Raw genomic sequence first — 19,168 nt, forward strand, 5'->3', positions numbered from 1 at the left:
CCTTCTAGTTCTTTCTTCTGAAAATGTTATGGTTCCCAATGGTGGGTATTCTCTCTTGCTGCAACAAGCTAATAAACCTAATTTTCTTTGATTACAGTTGTTTTCCTGATGGTCTTTGGCTGGCAAGCTGAGGCTTGGAACCGAAGGTCTTTGGCTGGCTATGATTGAGAACGTTTGGATTCCCAGACCTGAATTTTAGAAATATTGTACCAGTGAAAGATTATAACTTTACCAGATTGCTCATAAATGTTAGTCGCTGTTATTTCTACTGCAAACTTCGAAAAGAAACACAGAACATATCAAGAGATTAGAAACATTTTATTCGTCATCATAAACTAGTTTATATATTACAAATTCTGATCAAAGTAATAATATTAAAGATATTTTTAGTAGAACTACAAACTATCTGTACCAGAAGATAAAACCAAATAATAAACTGGTAAGCATACACTAAAATTTACTCATGTTTAAAATATTTCTTTCTTTAGAAAATTCACATATATGTTTTTCTGGTTATGAATAAGGGACACACAAATAGCTACATATAATTTTCATTCAACAAACACATGAAATATTCCCCATGCTCTTTATGAGTCAATAGAAGGCTACAAAATCTGGTAATTTTCTTTAAAAAATGGTGCATAAGACAGTACGATCGTTTTATAGAACAAAATATAGAGCTTCTAATTTTCCTCATACTCCCTTTCAGTGCCACTGTGAGCTGATAATAAGTATGTAGCTGCTGGGCTGGCTAATGTGTTCCTACATAATCTGCATTGGGTTAGGGGATGGCAAGGGGAGCACTCTGAGCCAGCAGTTCTGAGACTACAGAAGCAGAGACTTCTCTTTAGAAAAATTTACACTTATCTACTGTCCTGTACAAAAGCTATTACCATTGAATTGGCTGTGTGACTTATGTACTATAATGAGAACTTCAGCTTGATGTGGAGCAGCTGAAAATAGCATCACATACTCTGTTGATTCTAGCCTAGTTGAGACAGAAGCACAAATTTGGGGGAAGAAGGTGGAAATGAATATCTTCAATTATCCTCTATTAATACTGACATAGGCATTCATACATTAGTATAGACAATTAAATACAATTAATATTCTAAATTCTTTCCTTCTCTAAATCATGACTTATATCTGATTTTGGCTGCGCAGAGGTTTACTAAAAAGGAGGTGAGGGTTTATGTCTAGGAAAAGGTAGAATACTGGGAAAAAAAAATGCAGAGCACAGTAGGCACCAAATCTAGGGAGGTACAGAGTGAACTGCTTGGAACCGAAGAACAAAGTAGCACATAGCACATGGGCTAGTATAAGAAGATCCTTGGAGACAACAGCTTGACCAATAAAATGAAAATACAAGGCCTATGTAGAGAGGGAGGCAACTTGGGAAAGTCTCTGAATTCATAAACCATACAATTTGTCCTTTAATACCTTGATATAATGAAAAAGTTTTCATAAGCAAATTCAGTATTCAGCCATCTGAAGAAGAATTTTACCCTGGCCCACAGTTTCTTTAGTCCCACTTGAAGAAGAATTAGAAAAGGACTTGGGAGTAGAAAACAGAACATTTCTTGGGTATTACTTACTTATGCCTAGGTCTTTATATTTCATTTAATCCTAAGTAAAATCCCCCAATTCACTCACGTGAAAATTAAGGCCGAGAGGTCCCATACCACAAACCCCACATGATGAAGCTGGGATCCAAAATCAGGCCTAATTCAAAAGCCTGTGGTCTTTTTAAACCAACATGGTGTCTTCCCTAAAGATGTTAGAGATGACCGAGCCCAGGTCTTTATGACAGAGGAAGAGAAGGAGGAAAAGAAAGAGCTGAGGGATATTTCTTCAGAGAAATTCTTTTGACTCCCATGCTTTAAAGCCATTTCAAATGATGACTGTGTGTTAGAAGGTGAGGATGTGGCATTTGCCTTGACTAGGTTTTGAGAGAAAATTTCCTCCGGGGGTTTATAACACTAAAGATAAAAGAATCGTTCATTTTCCAAAAGGTGAAGCTAGTGGGCGACTGAGGAACATTTGCAGCCTTAAGCTTGTAATACTGGGTGAGGCCTCAGGCTGGAGTGTGGGAATTCATTACAAGTGTGATTCCCAGTTGCTGCTCTAGTCCCCAATCTACACAGCCCTGCTTTCCCATGTGACAGTCAAGAAAGGCATTCCTGCAGCCAGTGGTCTATGTACGGAAGGATACAAAACCTTAGCCAATGGGGGCCAAGGTATCTTAGATTTTGAGCACTTCAAGATCTTGGACTCCGGGGATAGATTAAAGAGAAATAAGCTAAACAGGAATGGGTGAGAGCCCGTAGGGACCAGTGGCAGTCCCAATTTGAAATGGGGAGAAATGTGGAATGTATGCACGTCTAAATGCTGAGCACAAGCAAATGGTCGTCACTAACCAAGGTGGGTTTTGCCCAGCAACACTGTTATCATCCACTATATTTTTTCAACCATGAAAAATAAAATTAGGTTTGGCTATTTAGAATTTGGGTATAATGTCTATGGGCCGATTTTCTAACAAAGAGAAAACAGATTACAATGGCCTGTCGTTTGGAGATCAATTTACTGGTAATTTGTAAAGGTCCCCGAAAACCCAATTATGTTATTTATGAAAAGACCTAATGACTATGGCATTGGAAAGTTCACCCTAAGAGAGAGGCCATTGGTTATCATTTATCAAAAAAAGTGTTCATTGCTTTTAAAATTTGGAGTGGAATAGTTATAGGTTACTTTCACCAACTTTTTAAAAATTAAATTTATTGGGGTGATATTGGTTAACAGCATAAGTTTCAGGTGCACAGCTTTATAACACACATCTGTGTACTCCACTGTGCGCTCACCACCCAAAGTCTAGTCTCCTTCTATCGCCGCATATCCGACCCCCTTTACTCACTTCATCCTCCCCCAACACGCCTTCCCTTCTGGTAACCACCATACTGCCCCGACTTTCTTTTAAGAAAACTCTGCCAGCCCATTCCCTCGGGCCTGGCTTCCATTTCTGACATCCCTATTATTCTCTAGTTTCAGAGGAAAATCTGCCAATCTGGTCCAGAAAGTAGTCCTAAACGGTCTAGATAAAATGTAACATTTAGCTTCTTTTCCTAGACAAAAAGAAAAAAAAAAAAAAGAACAAAAAAGATAGCTTATGTAGGCACAGTGCTTATTGTGCCCACATATCCCTTTACTTCTCACTTAGACTATGTAAAGTGATCCACAAAGAGATGAGGGAGACAGAGACATCGCAGCCCACTCAGGGATGTATCTTGTAGGAGAAAAGGAAATTGAAGGGTTTCAGAGTGTTGTGCTCGATACAGTACACAAGTTTGAGTTCTTGCCTCAGCGATATTCAACCGATAAAACAACTAGAATGGGTACAAACTTTACTAACGCCATGGTCTTGGGTGGGGAAAAGTTAGGCTTACATCATACCATTTAAAGTGGTTTATAGGCCATAAATGAAAGCTGTGGAGCTGTAATTAATAAATGAATACACTGAAGAGTACATTTAGGAGAATTAGAGTTATTTCTATTAATATGTTAGTGTTAATGTTAAAATTGGCAGTGAAAGGATTATAAATAAAAAATATTAAATGTCCATCAATAGGTCCCATTTTTACTTAACAGATGGTTGAGAATGAAATAAAGAAGTTTTGTGAAATGACAACCCTTTCAAAATCATGTCTAGTAGCGAGGTGTCACTTGAATGATTTGTCAACAAGTACTATCAGAAGTCAGTGAAGAGTCTCACAATGGCTGGAAATGTAAGCACTGCACAAATATAAGCTTTCTCTTCACTTCAAATACAAAAATAGAAAAGTATATGGAAATTCAGGTATCTTTGACAAGGCCAGAAATAAGCTTCTCATTCTCTTATAGGGTGATGCTCCGTGCTCTAAATCAATTCCATATCAGCTTGCTTATAAAATGAATCTGCTAGCACTGTTTCTTGATGCTGCCTAAGGTCTGATCATTTGACTATGAACTCCACAACCTTAAAAGTAGCACTACCACTCAGGCTTCAATGCTGAAACTGGAACGGTTATTCTTTTTACCTAGTATATCCTTGCTTCACTTCACCTCGTAAGCCCATCTTCTAGTCCAACATGAAGCAACATTTTGAAAGGGCTTACAGAACACATCATATTCTGAATGAGCTCTACAAAGGGTGAGGGTGTTTCCCTCAAAGGAAAATTGGGGTGCTTACCAAAGGGAGAGGGAAAAAGAGGCAGGCATCTGTCTCACTCATCCCTGCTCCCCACTGTAACCTAGCAACGTATTTGGCACACGGATACTCCTTAATAAACGTAAAATGAGAGAATTAAATCAGATACGGCTCAGGAGTTAGGACTCTTTCTGTGTCTCTAAACTTGTTATTTTTCTTTGGCTTCTACTTATGTTTGACAAATAGATATACATCTTTTAAAATAGTCGTTTTTCGGGAGGGGGATCCTACTGTTTCAACCTACTGTCTCAGTATAACTGGATAACCTCATCCCACTCAGAAATGGGCCAGATTCCATTGGGCTGCACATTGGGAGGAGAGCGCTTCCAGTCCCATGTCTTCACAGGAATCTTCCAGGTCTTACCGTAGTTGGCTTCAATGTATTCGATGGTTTCACAGGGCACGTGAACCTTCATGTCTACAAACTCAGTCCAGCACAGTGTGAACTTGGGAAACAGGTATCTGTGGCAGAACAGAGGCAATGTGGAGAGGGGTTAGGCTTTAACACTGGACATTTGGGCTAAGGAACCTCAGTTGTTAGTGAACTCATGGCTGAAAGATAGTCCTCTCCCGCTAAACAGCTTTGGGGACAGGTAGAGTGGACATTTTATTATTTTTGACTGCCCAGCATCACTTTCCTCTTTTAGTGTTAACTGCAGCTCAATTTCTCTCTCCTATTTCTAGTCCCTGTGGTTCAAGAGGGCTGACCCCACTCTTAGGTTCCAGAGATGGGTAAAAACTACCCAGGAATATACACAAATTAGGCACAGAAAGTCAGCTTTGGAATTTTGGTTAGAATGGGGAAGAGGTGGTGTTTTTGCTGAGTTTTCTAAGCTGGTAGAATAGAAGCTGAGCCACGCTGGTGGACTTTTTTGCTATTAGCAGAGAAAGTTTGTCTGAGATGAAGTCAAAGCAAAAAAACTGCCAAAAGATGGAGGAAAATGACAGGGTTCAGAAAGTCCTGGGGCAGCGCCTGGACTTGGCTGTGGCCATTCCCTAAGCATTTTGGTGAACCAATAAATATATATTTTTTAACTACATTTTTAATACTTGAAATTCTTAATACCTTCAGGAAGACACGTGCAGCAGTGATAAAGGAAATGGAACCCTCCTAGTCAGTCAGAGAACCTGAATCAATCCTGGTAATATCTGACATTCTTCATCAAGAACATCACAAATGCTTGTATCTTTATGCTGGGTCATGTTAATTTCTGTGTCCTGGGTTTTACTGTGGTCCCAGATGGCTTTTGATATGCTACTCAGCTTAGATAGCAGAAGGAGAAATTCCCAGGGTTTGCCGGGGTATTTCTCAAACTCCTTTCCTAACTCATACTCTAGTGAGAATTTCATACCACAATATGTGAACATGGGAGGTAGGAGCCATTAACTTGTCTTTTTTTTAATAAAGCTTTACAGCCACCCTCCCCCACCCCCCCGCGCACACACACACACACACACAAAATGCAGGAATACACATCTACTGCTTGGATGCACTGTACTTCAATAATACTTCTCTTAAAGGACAGCTGCACAAACCACCTTCTTCTTGCTCTGCCTTTTATTTTACTACCTGCCATTTTTAAATCTGTTCTCAGCCCCAAACTGTTTTCTTACTTTTAAAAAATAGTTTACATATCATTAAATCACCATTAAATTCTAGCTGGTACTAAAAGAATCTAATCGAAGAACACTAAAATAAACAGCATACATGTAAGGTGAATATTCCTTTCTTTCACAATCTGGAGTTTCCAAGGCTGTATAGCAAGCATGAACCCAAGATGCATTCTCAGGCTTCTGTCCCTCACGTGAACGTACTTGTAGTTTCTGCCTTCTTTCCTTTCATTTCAAATGCTAAAGAACATTTCTAAACCAGCCCAAGGAATATTAGTTATAACGAATTTTACTCCATCTATAGCAGAACTATCTTAATTAATTAGTAGTGGGTAAGTTTCAGAAATTAAACGAAAACATGTTTCTTAAAGGCACTTTGGATCAGTAAATAAAACTGTATATATTACAAAGGGAAGGTAAAACTACCAGCTTTGTTAGATTCAAGTTATTGCCCTATATTTGTTGTTTTTTGAAAAAAATGTTTCTTCTCTTCGCAACATGGGAAGAACTTTCAAGAATGAAGTTTGAAGTGGTAATAGCAGAGATCAGAGAAATTCAACATATCAGAGGATTAAAATAAAAAAAAAGAAAGGGAAAAAAGCCAGATGTCAAAGTGCAATTATACTGTGGAAATGAGATCTAACTGGGATGTTCTCCAAGGAAAGGTCACTTTTCATATATTCTGCTTTCAAATATCATGTTTTACCACCAGATGAACATAGAGCCATACATGAAAATGAGAGGCTGAACAAATTCTAAAGAAAGCAACAAGTCTCTTCTACCCAAACCAATGGGTGCTGGCAGCTAATAGACAATCCCAGCTGGCTTCTGTGAAAAGACAGCTACGGCAAATCTCAAAGCTGAGGAAGAAATAAGATACAGCATAGCTCTACCATCTGCTGGTCCCACTTTTACTCTGCACACTCATATTCATGGAATTGCTTATTTTGTCATCAGACATATCCATCCATCACCAGCTTCCACCCTCCCCAATCACACCCTGGTCAGCAGAATGTCCACCTGTCCCATCCTATCAAGCTGACACACTGAAGTTGAAATGAGGCAAAAATCACAGTCTATCTAGTAACACAGTCCAGGAAATTTCTCTCTTAAATATTAGCCTCCACAGTCTCATCACAGAGGTGAAAAAAAGAAAAATCATAGGTCCAGGATACAGATGGTAAATAAGAATACTACAAATTTTACAAGAGCATTGTTTTGAACAACAAAAGATTTATGAACAAAATCAAAACATTTAAAATACATAAACAATGTTAAAATAATTCAAAGACAATTTAACTCAAATGTTAATTTTTGTTCCTAAATAGAAACATCCCTAAACTCTTTGTGGTTTTCTTTTTACCAAATAATTTCCAATCCATTCAGCTAAGAGAAGATTCCAGCTTCCGAGGAGAAGAAAACTAAACAAGCCACAAAATGTGAAAACTGACTGTAAAGTGGAACCGTAGAGAGGAAAAGCGGGTGTGTGCGTGGGGGGGGGGGTGAGTGACACAGAACAGCACATGCCATGCATTCTGTCCAGGTTACCAATAAACAGTGACTAATAATACACCATGGGTATGCAATGTTACCTTAGCCTTTAAAGCTAAGATTAAGTTCAGCTAAGTGGTTCGTCCTTTAAAGCTTGATAAGGATCCAAAATGTGAACAGACTTACAATCGGGCTAAGGAATACTAAATCAGAATATAAATTCAAGGGATCATATCACACATACACACACAAAATCCGTCCATTTATTTTCTTTCTCATACCATTTTTACTTCATTTTATTTTTCCATAAAAGTCATTAGAATTAAGAGTTAGTTGGAGTAGACCATTTTCTTTCCTCACAGAGATCCTTAATATCTGTAAAACTACTTACTGGTGGTTGGACAAAGTAATTTCATCAGTTTAATTATACAACCTATAAACACAATTGCTAAATGAAAATAACTTTTTATTATTACTAGTTAGCTAGACTAAGTGAGATAAAGACACTGTCAATTACAACTGAATCTGACCTTTTTAGATATGTTTGCATTAAACTCTAAAGTTGGAACAGCAGAGTCATTTTTTTTTAAAAAAGAATTTCCTACAAAACAACCTAAGTGGTTTCTTCTCATTACCAATTTTGTCTCTTCTTTTAACTCTTAATTTCTTTTTCTTGTGTTAAGCCCTCTAGTGTACTACTTAATAGAAGCAGAGACAGCACAAATTCTTGTTTGTTTGTTTTTTTTTCTCTAAATTTAATAGAAAGGTTCCTAAAGTTTTACTATTAATTGCAATTGCTCACTCTAGGATTTGTTATATTCCCTTTATCAGTTTAAAGAAATTCCATATCCCTTTTATTCCAAATTTACTAAAAAACCTTTTTTTTCTTTTTAATTAGGAAATTTACCGAAGTTTTTAACACCATATATTGAAACAATCGCGTATTTTTTTTTCTCCCTTTAATCTTTTAATCCTTTAATATTGAGAATTATACTAATACACACACACTACAAAACTTTATTCATGGGTTTCACTTAGGATATTTCTATCTATGTTCATTGAGACAGTAATTTCTCTTAAAATTTTTTTGGGTACTGTCCAAGTCCTGTATTACTATCGGTCTCATAAAATTAGTTACGTTTTTGCTTTTACTATTTTATGACATAGGTTATACATCATAGGGAATAATCTATTGAAGACATGGTAAAACTTTCTAGGGTTTTTGGTAGAGAAAAGAGGGGAAAAGGAGCTTTTTTGTTATTAAATTTCTTTAATGAATATAGGTTATCTGTATCTTCTTGAGTTGATTTTTACATTTATATTTAAACGAAAAATTTATCATGTTCACATTTTATCTAATTATCACATTTACTGACTTCAAGTTGTTTGTAGCATTTTCTTTTGAGAGAAATAGTGTGACATGGTTAGGAGCATAAACTCTAAAATCAAACATCCTGGTTTGAGCATTGAATATTATCTTTAATTTTGCTTTTTTTTGATCGATCTTGTTAAATGTCTGTTAACTAGTTTTTAATTTATTTTTTAAAGAACTAGCGTTTGGATTTGTTGATCTTTGGTACTGATTTTTATTTTATTAATTTATTCTCTTGGCTTCCTTCTTCACTTTACCTTTTAACTGCATTCTGTAAGTGTTGATATGTAGTACATTATCTTTGAGTCCTAAAAATTTTATAATTCCCACTATGATTTCCCTTTTAATTCATTTAGTTATTAGGGGAGGCATTTAAAGTTTCCACATATTTTAAAGATGTCTAATTTAATTTCCATTGTGGTCATACAATGCCATCTATTGACATACTCATGCAGGTTTTTGCCCTTCAGTCTGTTAATGTGGAGAATTTTACACACACATGTGCGCATGCATCCACACACACATTTCTTTATATTAATCTTTGAAATGTACTAAGATTGCCTTTATATTAATCTTTGAAATGTACTAAGATTGCCTTTATGACATAGTACATAGTCAACTTTTGTAAATGTTCCGTTTATAGCAGGTAAGAAAGTATATTCACTATTTGTTGAGTAAAGACTTTTATATATATTAAGTAAATCAAGACTTAATTTTGTTCATATCGTCAACATTTTTACTAATTTCTTCTATGCTTATATCAGCAGTTTTAAAAATAAAAATATATCAAAATCTCCCACCATAATTGTGGATATGTCAAATATTCACTAGAATTTCATCAGTGTTTTATATATTTAAAGGCCATATCATTAAAGATCAAGCTCATGAACATTATTTCTTCTTTGGTGGACTGTTTCTTTGTAAGATTAAAATGGGCTTTTAATCCTTTAATATCTCTACCTCCCCCCCCCCCAATATTCTATGTTATCTGATACTAAAATTAATTATAGTATCAGTTTTCTTTGGTTAATAATATTGGGGTATTTTTTTTCCAGCCCTACAATTTTCACCCTTTCTTCTTATGTTGCTTTAGGAGTGCTTCCTGCCAAGCATTATATAGCTAAATTTTGTTTTTCTATCTAATTTGATAATCTATGTTTTATAGGTTAGCTTAATCTATTAACATTTATCATAATAAATTATATATTTGGATGTATTCTGAACACTAGAGCCAGACTGCCTGGACTCAAATTCTGGTTTTATCAGTTATTAGCTATGCAACTTTGATCAACCTCTTTGTGCCCTAACTGCTTAATTTATAAAATGAGAGCACTAACAGTACCTCAGAGAGATGTTAGCATAGAATGAATAAATAAGTGTAAAGTGCTCAGAACAGTGTATAACATATACTTAGTAAATGCTATTACAATGCTGACTATTGCTTTTATGATTACTTTTATACGTTTTCAGTTTACCATATTTTTTTTTTTGACCTACTTTTCCAACAAAATTTGGATTAATGAAGGTTTATATATTCTTTTATTCTGTTTATCTGGAAGTTTTCAATAATATTTATATCCACTAGTAGTTACTGTTTGTAATAGTTAATTAATTTTTTTAACATACATGCTTCACCATAACATTTTCTAATAAAGACTAAATGTATCCAGAATTTCTATCCGTTTCTGGAACATGAAATTTAGTATACTTTACTCCTTGGGAAACCATTTTCTCCTCCACTTATTTTTAACATTGTCCTTTTATTATTTATTTTTTTTTTAACAGGTAATGGCTAACAAACTTACTGACATAGTTTGTCCAATTTTGTGTTCAACATTATTTCATATATATCACATCTTCCTTCTGGGTTATTTATTTATTTTTCAATTTTAATTTTTTCTTCCTTCTGGGTTCTTTAATACGTCTTTAAGTGTGGATCTGTGAGACATAAAGCTTCTTAGTCTTTGTACACATGTAAACGTCTTCATCTTGACCTCCCTCTTGAATAGTAACTTTGTACATAAAATGCTAAGTTGACAGTTATTTCTCCTCAGCTTCTGGAAGATATCACTGCATTATCTTTTAGCCTCTATTGTTGCTGAAATATATTTGCTGTTCTTTTGTGAGCCATTTATTTTCACTCATAGCCTGTTTTTGATATTATAGTTCCCTTAAGAAGTATCTAGATGTAGATTTATTATTTATCCTGCTTGTCCGTCCTTAATATGGAAATTCTCTTTAAATACTGCTTCTTCATCATTTATTCCATTCTTTTAGGTAAGTTATGTCTTTAGACATATTCATCTGTGATTTGTGTTTGGAGCAAAGTTAGGAATTATTATGCCACATTAATAATTAGTTATCACCAACAATATGGCCATAAATAGTTTTCTTAGAATCAAATCTTGAAAACCAAAATTACAGTACACTAATTAGTATATTTTTAACTATCTCTTCCATTAACCCCATCACGATCTTAATACAGATTATGTGGAAGCTAAGGGAAAAATACAGAAATGACTTTACATACTTATCAGAACCTAAACTAGAATATAGTCACTGTGAGGTCTTTACTGATCCCATACTCCATTTCTACCCCAAACTTCTAACATATAATCAATATATATGGCATATACATGTTTTAGAAAGTAAAATGCTACTTAGTAAACCTCATTTTCCCACTGACTTCCACTGTAAAATGAGTGATTCCATCTATCCTACTGATTATTAAACTGTGCTATGCAATCTCCATAGGACAGAATGAGTGGTTCCTGTACTGCAGGAGAAACAAGAAGGAGAAACAATGAAGGCATCATGAGCAGACAAATTAAAGCTTGTACAGATAGTTTTCATTTAGCACCCAAATGCATGTGCATAATAACCATATCGAAAACTATCCATTTAAAGCATGAACAAAATTTTTCTTTAAAGCCAGAGGACAAAGCCTCAAGAGATTTTCATTTCTACTGCATAACTTCCAAAACACTAGCTCTATGGCTCATCAACAACCAACCAGATTCTAGCTGTGTTTGCTTTCTCTCACACAATTTTCATAAAATTTCTCTTTGGATATGATAAAAAATCTTTAAAAGGGGATTAAATTATGATTTCAAATTACATACAAAATGCACAAGGCTTCTTTTATTTTGATCTCAGGTTACCCAATTTTTCCAATAAGATGCAAAAGGCTCAAAGTTTATCACTTCAGTTAGGCTTGCCTTGATCAAATTCATGGTTTCTGGTCCCAGATTCCCTGTTTTAACTTGTGATCCTGGGCTCTTTTCTCCGAGCGTTGGTTTCATAAGTCATAAATATTTGTTTTCCTTTTTAGCCTTTAAATCAACTTTTTCGAAGTATATTTTATATATAATGAAATGTACACATTTTAAGTTTTGACAGATACACATATAATACATATACCTATGTAACTGCCCAACGATCAAGATATAGAGCATTTCTATCACCTTGCTTCCCAGAGTTCCCCATGCTCTTTGGCAGTCACACAGTCAGTCTACCCTGGCCCTTAGCAATCACTGGTTGTACTGCATTCTCGCTTTGTTTTGTCAGTTCTACAATTTGAAATAAATGCAGTTACACAGCATGTACTCTTCCTATCTGACTTCTTCCACTTAGCAAAATGTTTTGGAGATTCATCCACGTTATTGCGTATGTCAGGAATTCATGCCTCTCAACTGCTGAGCAGTATTTCATTGCTTTAACAGACCATAAATTGTTTATCTGGTCATCGGAAGATAGACATTTGGGTTGTTTCCACTTTTTGGCTGCCATGAATAACATTGCTATAAACATCTGTGTACAAGTCTTATGAAAATATGCTTTATATCTCTCAAAATACTACCTTACAGAATATTTTATAGAATTACATTCAAACAACAAAATATATGGCAGCCTTAAAAAATGTAATTTATTTCACATAAATAAAAGATCTGCTATTTATTCATTCTGAGGTAATCTCTTAAACAACAAACAAACAAAGCTTACTGTGTAAGTAATTGCCACTTCTATATACTGTATAAGAATACAATTATCGCGTAACATGCATTCAGAGTTCTTTCTTCAATTACTTAATTTTGCACCTCCTACTCACTAAAGGTTTGGAAGTATAATTAAAGCAACCTAAGATATAATCTATCTGTTGTAAAATATGAAAGCATAAACAGAGTAGAAAATGTGAGATCATTTTTAGAAAAGACAATGTTTTAAAAATACTCACTTAATTATTCAAATTTGCCTTCTTAGCTTCACAGCTGTAAGTACTAAAAAGACAAATATGTTTTTTGAGAACTAAAACTACAAAGCATAGTATCTATGAAGCTGAGGGAACCTATGAGTTGGGATTCGACAGCTAACTCTAGTCTTTAACTTCTTGTGAAGCAGAGTGACTGAAAACAACTAGCGTGACTTAACTTCATGGCCCTGATTCTCTAAAGATGCCAGTCTGGATCAAGTCATCAATCTGGTGTCATCGTATGACCTTAACAAAACACCATGGACTGTACTTAAGAGGACCTAATTTTAGTTTCAAGTAGGGCTCAGGTATCACTCAGCCAGATTTACCAGGCCTGATTCTATCTATAACTCAGACAGTACAGCCAAATTAAGTACCCAGATAAAGCAAGAGATGTAAAGGGGAAGGGGGAGGGCACAGAATCTATGGAAATTCAGAGGAAGTTTGATTATTTCTACTTAGAGGTACTGAGGAGCATCTCCAAAATGGAGACAACTCGATGCCCTTGAACAGGAAGAACTGGGACATGTGAAGATGTATAATAATCTGGTACTACTAGTGACATGCTTAAAATCTTGGACTAAAATCAAGTTTCAAAAGGCTGGGTGTCTAAATGCAATGTGTTATCTTGGATTGGATCCTAGAACAGAAAAAGGACATTAGTGGAAAAACTGGTGAAATACAGATAAAGTCTGGTGTTTAGTTAATTGTAATGCACCAATGTTGTTTAATTAGTTTTGACAAATGTACCATGGTAACAATATGTTAACATTAGGGAAACTGGGTGACTGGTACACAGAAACTATCTGTATCATCTTGTAACTTTTCTGTACTAAAATTATCACAAAATAAAAAGTTTACTTAAAAAAATAAGGGAGAAAAAAGGCAAGCAGAACAAAGCACCGTGACAAGGAAGACTGAAGAGGCCTATACAGGTACTAAGAGCCTCAAGGAGTCAAAAGATAAACAAGACATTGAGGAATAAAATGTTATACTTTTGCTGGTAGTAGAACACTGCCCATGTACCTCTCGATTTCTGAAATAGCACAGTGAAACAATAATAATAATTCTACTTCTAGAAATCTATTCAAGGAAATAATCCCTAATAAAGCTTTTACTTTATGTACAAAGACGCTCACAGAAAAGTATAAAAAATGGGAAACTCTAAATAGAAAAATAGTTAAATAAATGTATTACTATGGCTTTCTCCACATTCCTCCTAAGTCTACCTAACAAATTTCTCTTTTAAGCCATTGCCGTTGCTTCTAGATAGACTTAATTTGGCATCTCAAGTATACATGACACATATATAGTCATGCACGGCTTAAAGACAGGGACACTGTCTGAGAAATGTGTCATTAGGTGATTCCATCACTGTGTGAACATCACAGACCTTACACAAACCTAGGTGGTATAACCTACTAAACACTAATGCTATAGAGTACATCTTACTGCCCAAAGGATATAAGGCTGTGCTGCATGTTACTATACAAAACACGAGATTAAATCAAGCACAAGAGAAAATGATGCAATCAAGAGACTTGGTAAACACGAGATATACAAGGCTGCTGCCATCACAACATGCATACTGTTTTACAGGAAACTTTTTTTATAAGTAGAAAGAATACACTCTAACAATAAAAAGTATAGTATATTAAATACATACACCAGTAACTTAGCCATTTATTATCACTATCAAGTACTATGTACTACACATCAGTGGTCCTTGACCTTTTGGCACCAGGGACTGGTGCTCCTATGAGAATCTAATGCCTTCTGATCTGAGGTGGAGCTGAGGCAGTGATGCTAGCTCTGGGGAGCGGCTGCAAATACAGACGAAGCTTTGCTTGCTCGCTGCTCACTTCCTGCTGTGTGGCCCAGTTCCTAACAGGCCACGGACCAGTACCAGTCCATGGACTGGAAGATGGGGACCCCTGCTATACATAATTGTATGTGCCACACTTTTCTTGAACTGGCAGTGCAGCAGGTTTGTTTACACCAGAATCACCACAAACGTGTGAGTAATGAATGCACTGCACTACAACATTAAGACAATATGAGTCATTAGGCAATATGAATTTTTCAGCTCTATTATAATCATATGGGATTGTCATATATGCAGTCTATCGTTGACCAAAACATCATTATGTGGCGTATGACTGTACTTTAATTTCTGTACTGCTGATAGTATATATTTCTTTCATGGTCTAGATTATGAGATCCGTGAAAAAAGAAACTAAGTCATATTCACATAAGAACCCTTAACACATAGCAGTTAGTAAATACATTTTTTAGAAATGAAATGTTAAATTATATTGGAGCCACACTAGGATGGGAGTCTAGGCCCACAAAAAAAAAAAAAAAATCCAAATTTCCTGAAAATATATACAGAAAGCAGAAACTTCAAATGACAGAAGGTATAAGGAACCCACTACCAGCTCAGTGGGTAGTGGATTTCCTATTAGAAGATAAAGAGGTAGCTGTATTACCCTGACGATGTTAATAAACAGAAGGGCTATTTTCATGGAGGCAGTACAGGATGTCTTCCCTTAACATTGTTGGTAAGTTCTGAGACTTCAAGCAAAATGACATATAATGAAACCAATTTTACCATAGTGGAATAAATGTGAGAATTATGTTCCTACAGCATCTCATCAATGTTATAACTAAATAATGTTGAAAAAAAAAACCAATTTTTTTAAGAACCTGCTCATTATCAGTAAGATAGAGAGTCTGGTGACACTAATATTGTAGATGGATAAGAATATGGGCTCTGATGTGAAATGGCCCTAGGTGTGAGTCTTAGCTCTGCCTTAATTTCTTCATCCATAAGATGAAGGTGACGGTGACAAGATCTCTCTTGTAAACTTAGGGTTAAATGAGATGATGTACATAAAAGCTTGGCATAGTGCTTAGCACATAGTAAATACTCAATAAAAGTTCATTTTATTACTACCATTAGTATTACCTCTCAAATTCTGGCCACTACTTGCATCAGTTGATTCGATTCAGATGGGAAGGAAAGAAATGACCCAAAGAAATGTGGGTCGTCTATAGGAACTGTGAAGTTGTGCAACAGAAACTTCACATCCTGGAGGCATAACTACTACTATAGTCATCAGTTTTTATTACAGGTGATTGGAACTCTGGAGAAAAAATAAATATAAAAAATCCAAACAATATTTAAGAATGGAATTTAGATGTTAGGTAAAAGAATGAATTTAGGTAAAGGAGTAATGGACTGAGAACTAAGGATAGAATGAATATGAGACCTGGGAAGAAAATGCTTGCACAGTAATCCAAGTTACTACTGTGTTGAAGGTGCTATGCTTTGTGACAGAGCAACACAGTAGCAGTAATAGTAATAATAAATAGTAATAAATAGTAATGATAGTAGCAGCAATAACTAATACCATGTAGTATTTACTATACGCCAGATACTGCTCTATATGCATATATTAGCTCATTTAATCTATTAACATTTAGAAGAAAGCATTTAGCCTTAGAGCCCAATAGGTCTGGAGTTAAGACTGTGAGGAAGTTCCTTTATTTCTCTGAGCTTTAATTCCCTCATATCTAACTGGGAGTAAGAACACGTAACCCACAGGGATAATGTGAGGATTATCTGAGATTATAAACATAAAGTACCTGATATCTAGCAGATACCCTTGTAGATATATCTTTATTATTGCTGTTAATATTATAATTATCATTAAATCTTAAGACCAAAAATATCATTCTGAAGGCATATGGTAAAGTTTTGAAATGGGTAACTTTTTTCTTCCTTTCTGAGTTCCTCTTCGACCTTTTAAAAAGTGGTAAGCATCTTATGATATTAAGCTTTTCTCAGAATTAACTCTACATGAATAAAAAGTAGAATATTATAAAGATAAAAAGACCCTTAGACTAGCTTTAAAGGTTTTTTCTTCTTCTTCTAGGAATAGTAGTGATGAAAATACTACAGTTCCTTCAGTAAATAGTGCTGAAAATAATGAAAATGGCATATGGCTGAGGGAATCTTCCAAAGAAACTACTCCACGCAGCCATCCCCTGTTCTTTTCTCTGCCTTTTAAGGTCACGGTAACATGCTAGAAAATCTGGGACTCACACCATCTGTCCAGACAGTTCTATCACTGCTCATTTCTCTTGTTAAATAATCAGAACACTTCACACTTCCCAAACACTGCCACCATAAAGAGCAGTTAAAGCAGAATGAAATAAGCTCTTTCTATCTAGAAATGTAGTGGTTAGAAATGAACAGTTCTTTTGAGGTTTGTGGGTTTCAGATCATGTCAGTAATAAAGAAATTCAAGCCTTAGAAGGAAATTAAAGAATAATAGGGTTATCATTCTGGCTCCAGAAATTATCTTTCTTAGAAAAGGTGACATTCTCATACAAGTTCTCTAAGAATAGATTTGGCAGTCTAATATTGAGATAATTATATCGGCTTCTATTCTGTAAATTTCTCATAAGACTAAGAAGAGGAATAATTTTCTGTACTACTATTACTACTACTACTACTACTACTACTACTACTACTACTACTACTACTACTACCACCACCACCACTATTAATAACAGCGGCTTATAATTTCTTAGCATTCGAGGCATGCTTAATTCTCTTCAAAACCCTTCTTGTGTAGTAACTCATTTAATCTTAAAACCACTCTATGTAGCAATTTCTATTATTCCCATTTTACACTTGAGAAAATTTAGGCACAAACAGGTTAAATAACTTTCCCAAGGCAATATAGCTGGTAAAATGTAAAGACTGGATTCAAAAGCAAGTAGACTGGCTCCATGCCTTTAATTTCTATGCCATACTATCTTATAGTTTTTTTTTAAAGCCTCTAAATTATACATTAAATCTGGCATCTTTATCATATTTTGAATAGCAAACTGTAGCTAGATGTTAAAAACACCTGCTATTCACCTAACCACAGTGATAGCAATTATACATTTATTAGCTTATTAATTTCTGTCTTATAATCACAGCTTATACAAATAAATGTTTGTTGTCAAAAAGCACACTAGTGTTTTATAATAAATGGAAGTTTCGAGAATATGCTTTGAGGTCAATGTCAATTTGGGAATAATTTATGACTTTGAGAAAAAGGTTTGGATTACTCACAAACCTCCAGAACAAGTTTAACTTTACATGGAGACTCCTTGCCTTCAAATAAAAGATTTAGCCATCCAAGTAGCATATGTCAATGTTCCCAGGAGAAACCAGGCTGAACGGGGAACTCCTCTTCTGTGTGACAGGACATTCTCCCCGTGCCCAATGGCTCAAATGTATTCAATGCCCCAATCTTAGCTAGATGGTGAGGTACATCTATGCTACTGGTCACATAACTACCATAATAACAGTAATGATAGTAATCACATCAATAATGACAGTATTAATAACATTCAATAATAAAAATGATAACCACCATTTACTTAATAAATGTTAAACATTATGCTAAGAGCCTCATATGTCAGGTGTTTTAGGGCAGCATTAGAGAGTAGTGGTTAAAAGAATGAACTCTAGAGAGAGGCTGCTGTCTGACTCCACTTACATTCCATGCGATCTTGAACAAACTACTTAAATTCTCAGTGCCTCACAGAATTGCTACCTCTTAAGGTTGTTTTGAGGATTAGATGTGTGAACACATGTAAAATGTTCAGAATAGTGCCTGACACACAGTAAGCAGTATTACCTAGATTTAACAGATGAGATTAATGTTCAAAAGAGCTAACGGCCATACATTAGTGAGCTGTAGCTGAGGTTTCCCAGGTCTTCCTGACTCCAAAGCCCCTGCTCACTAGGTTCTCATTCCCATTCATTCTCTCTCTCTTTCTCAGAACTGAGAATAGGCCAACCGCATCACAAAGGAGAGCATAGTTATTTTAATGTCACTTTTGTCTTTTTTCATCAAGGAGTTTTACTATGGCGGCATTAAAAAAAAAAAATGTTTAAAATGCCAATCTGACATACTGCATTCCTTCAGTTCTGAGACACCCCTCCCCCCCAATTTTTCCATCTGTGAATCATGTGTCTTATAATTATAATTGGCAGAGTTTTTCTTTCTTAGAGGCACTAAAATAATGGTGTATCTTACAATCTATTTCATCTTACATTTGACAAAACATGGTACCTATTCAGCGCAATGAGGATCGGCCCTCAGTCTATGTTAAAGGTATATACCTGACCTTGCTCAGC

General features: G+C 35.3%; 1 protein-coding gene across 8 annotated transcripts in view; it reads right to left on the reverse strand.

Annotated features, from left to right (window-relative positions):
• Window positions 1–297: 297 nt before the first annotated feature.
• Window positions 298–19,168, reverse strand: part of FKTN (fukutin) — a 56,821-nt gene continuing 37,950 nt past the window's right edge. For all 8 annotated transcript variants that reach the window (XM_016156091.2, XM_016156093.2, XM_016156095.2 and 5 more), the window contains one exon: window positions 298–4,702. In XM_016156091.2, coding sequence (XP_016011577.2) covers window positions 4,489–4,702 — 214 coding nt within the window. In that variant the 3' untranslated portion in view covers window positions 298–4,488. The remainder of the gene's footprint in view (window positions 4,703–19,168) is intronic.

The sequence above is a fragment of the Rousettus aegyptiacus genome, unplaced genomic scaffold (assembly GCF_014176215.1).
Source record: "Rousettus aegyptiacus isolate mRouAeg1 unplaced genomic scaffold, mRouAeg1.p scaffold_m13_p_3, whole genome shotgun sequence".
Taxonomy (NCBI): Eukaryota; Metazoa; Chordata; class Mammalia; order Chiroptera; family Pteropodidae; genus Rousettus; species Rousettus aegyptiacus.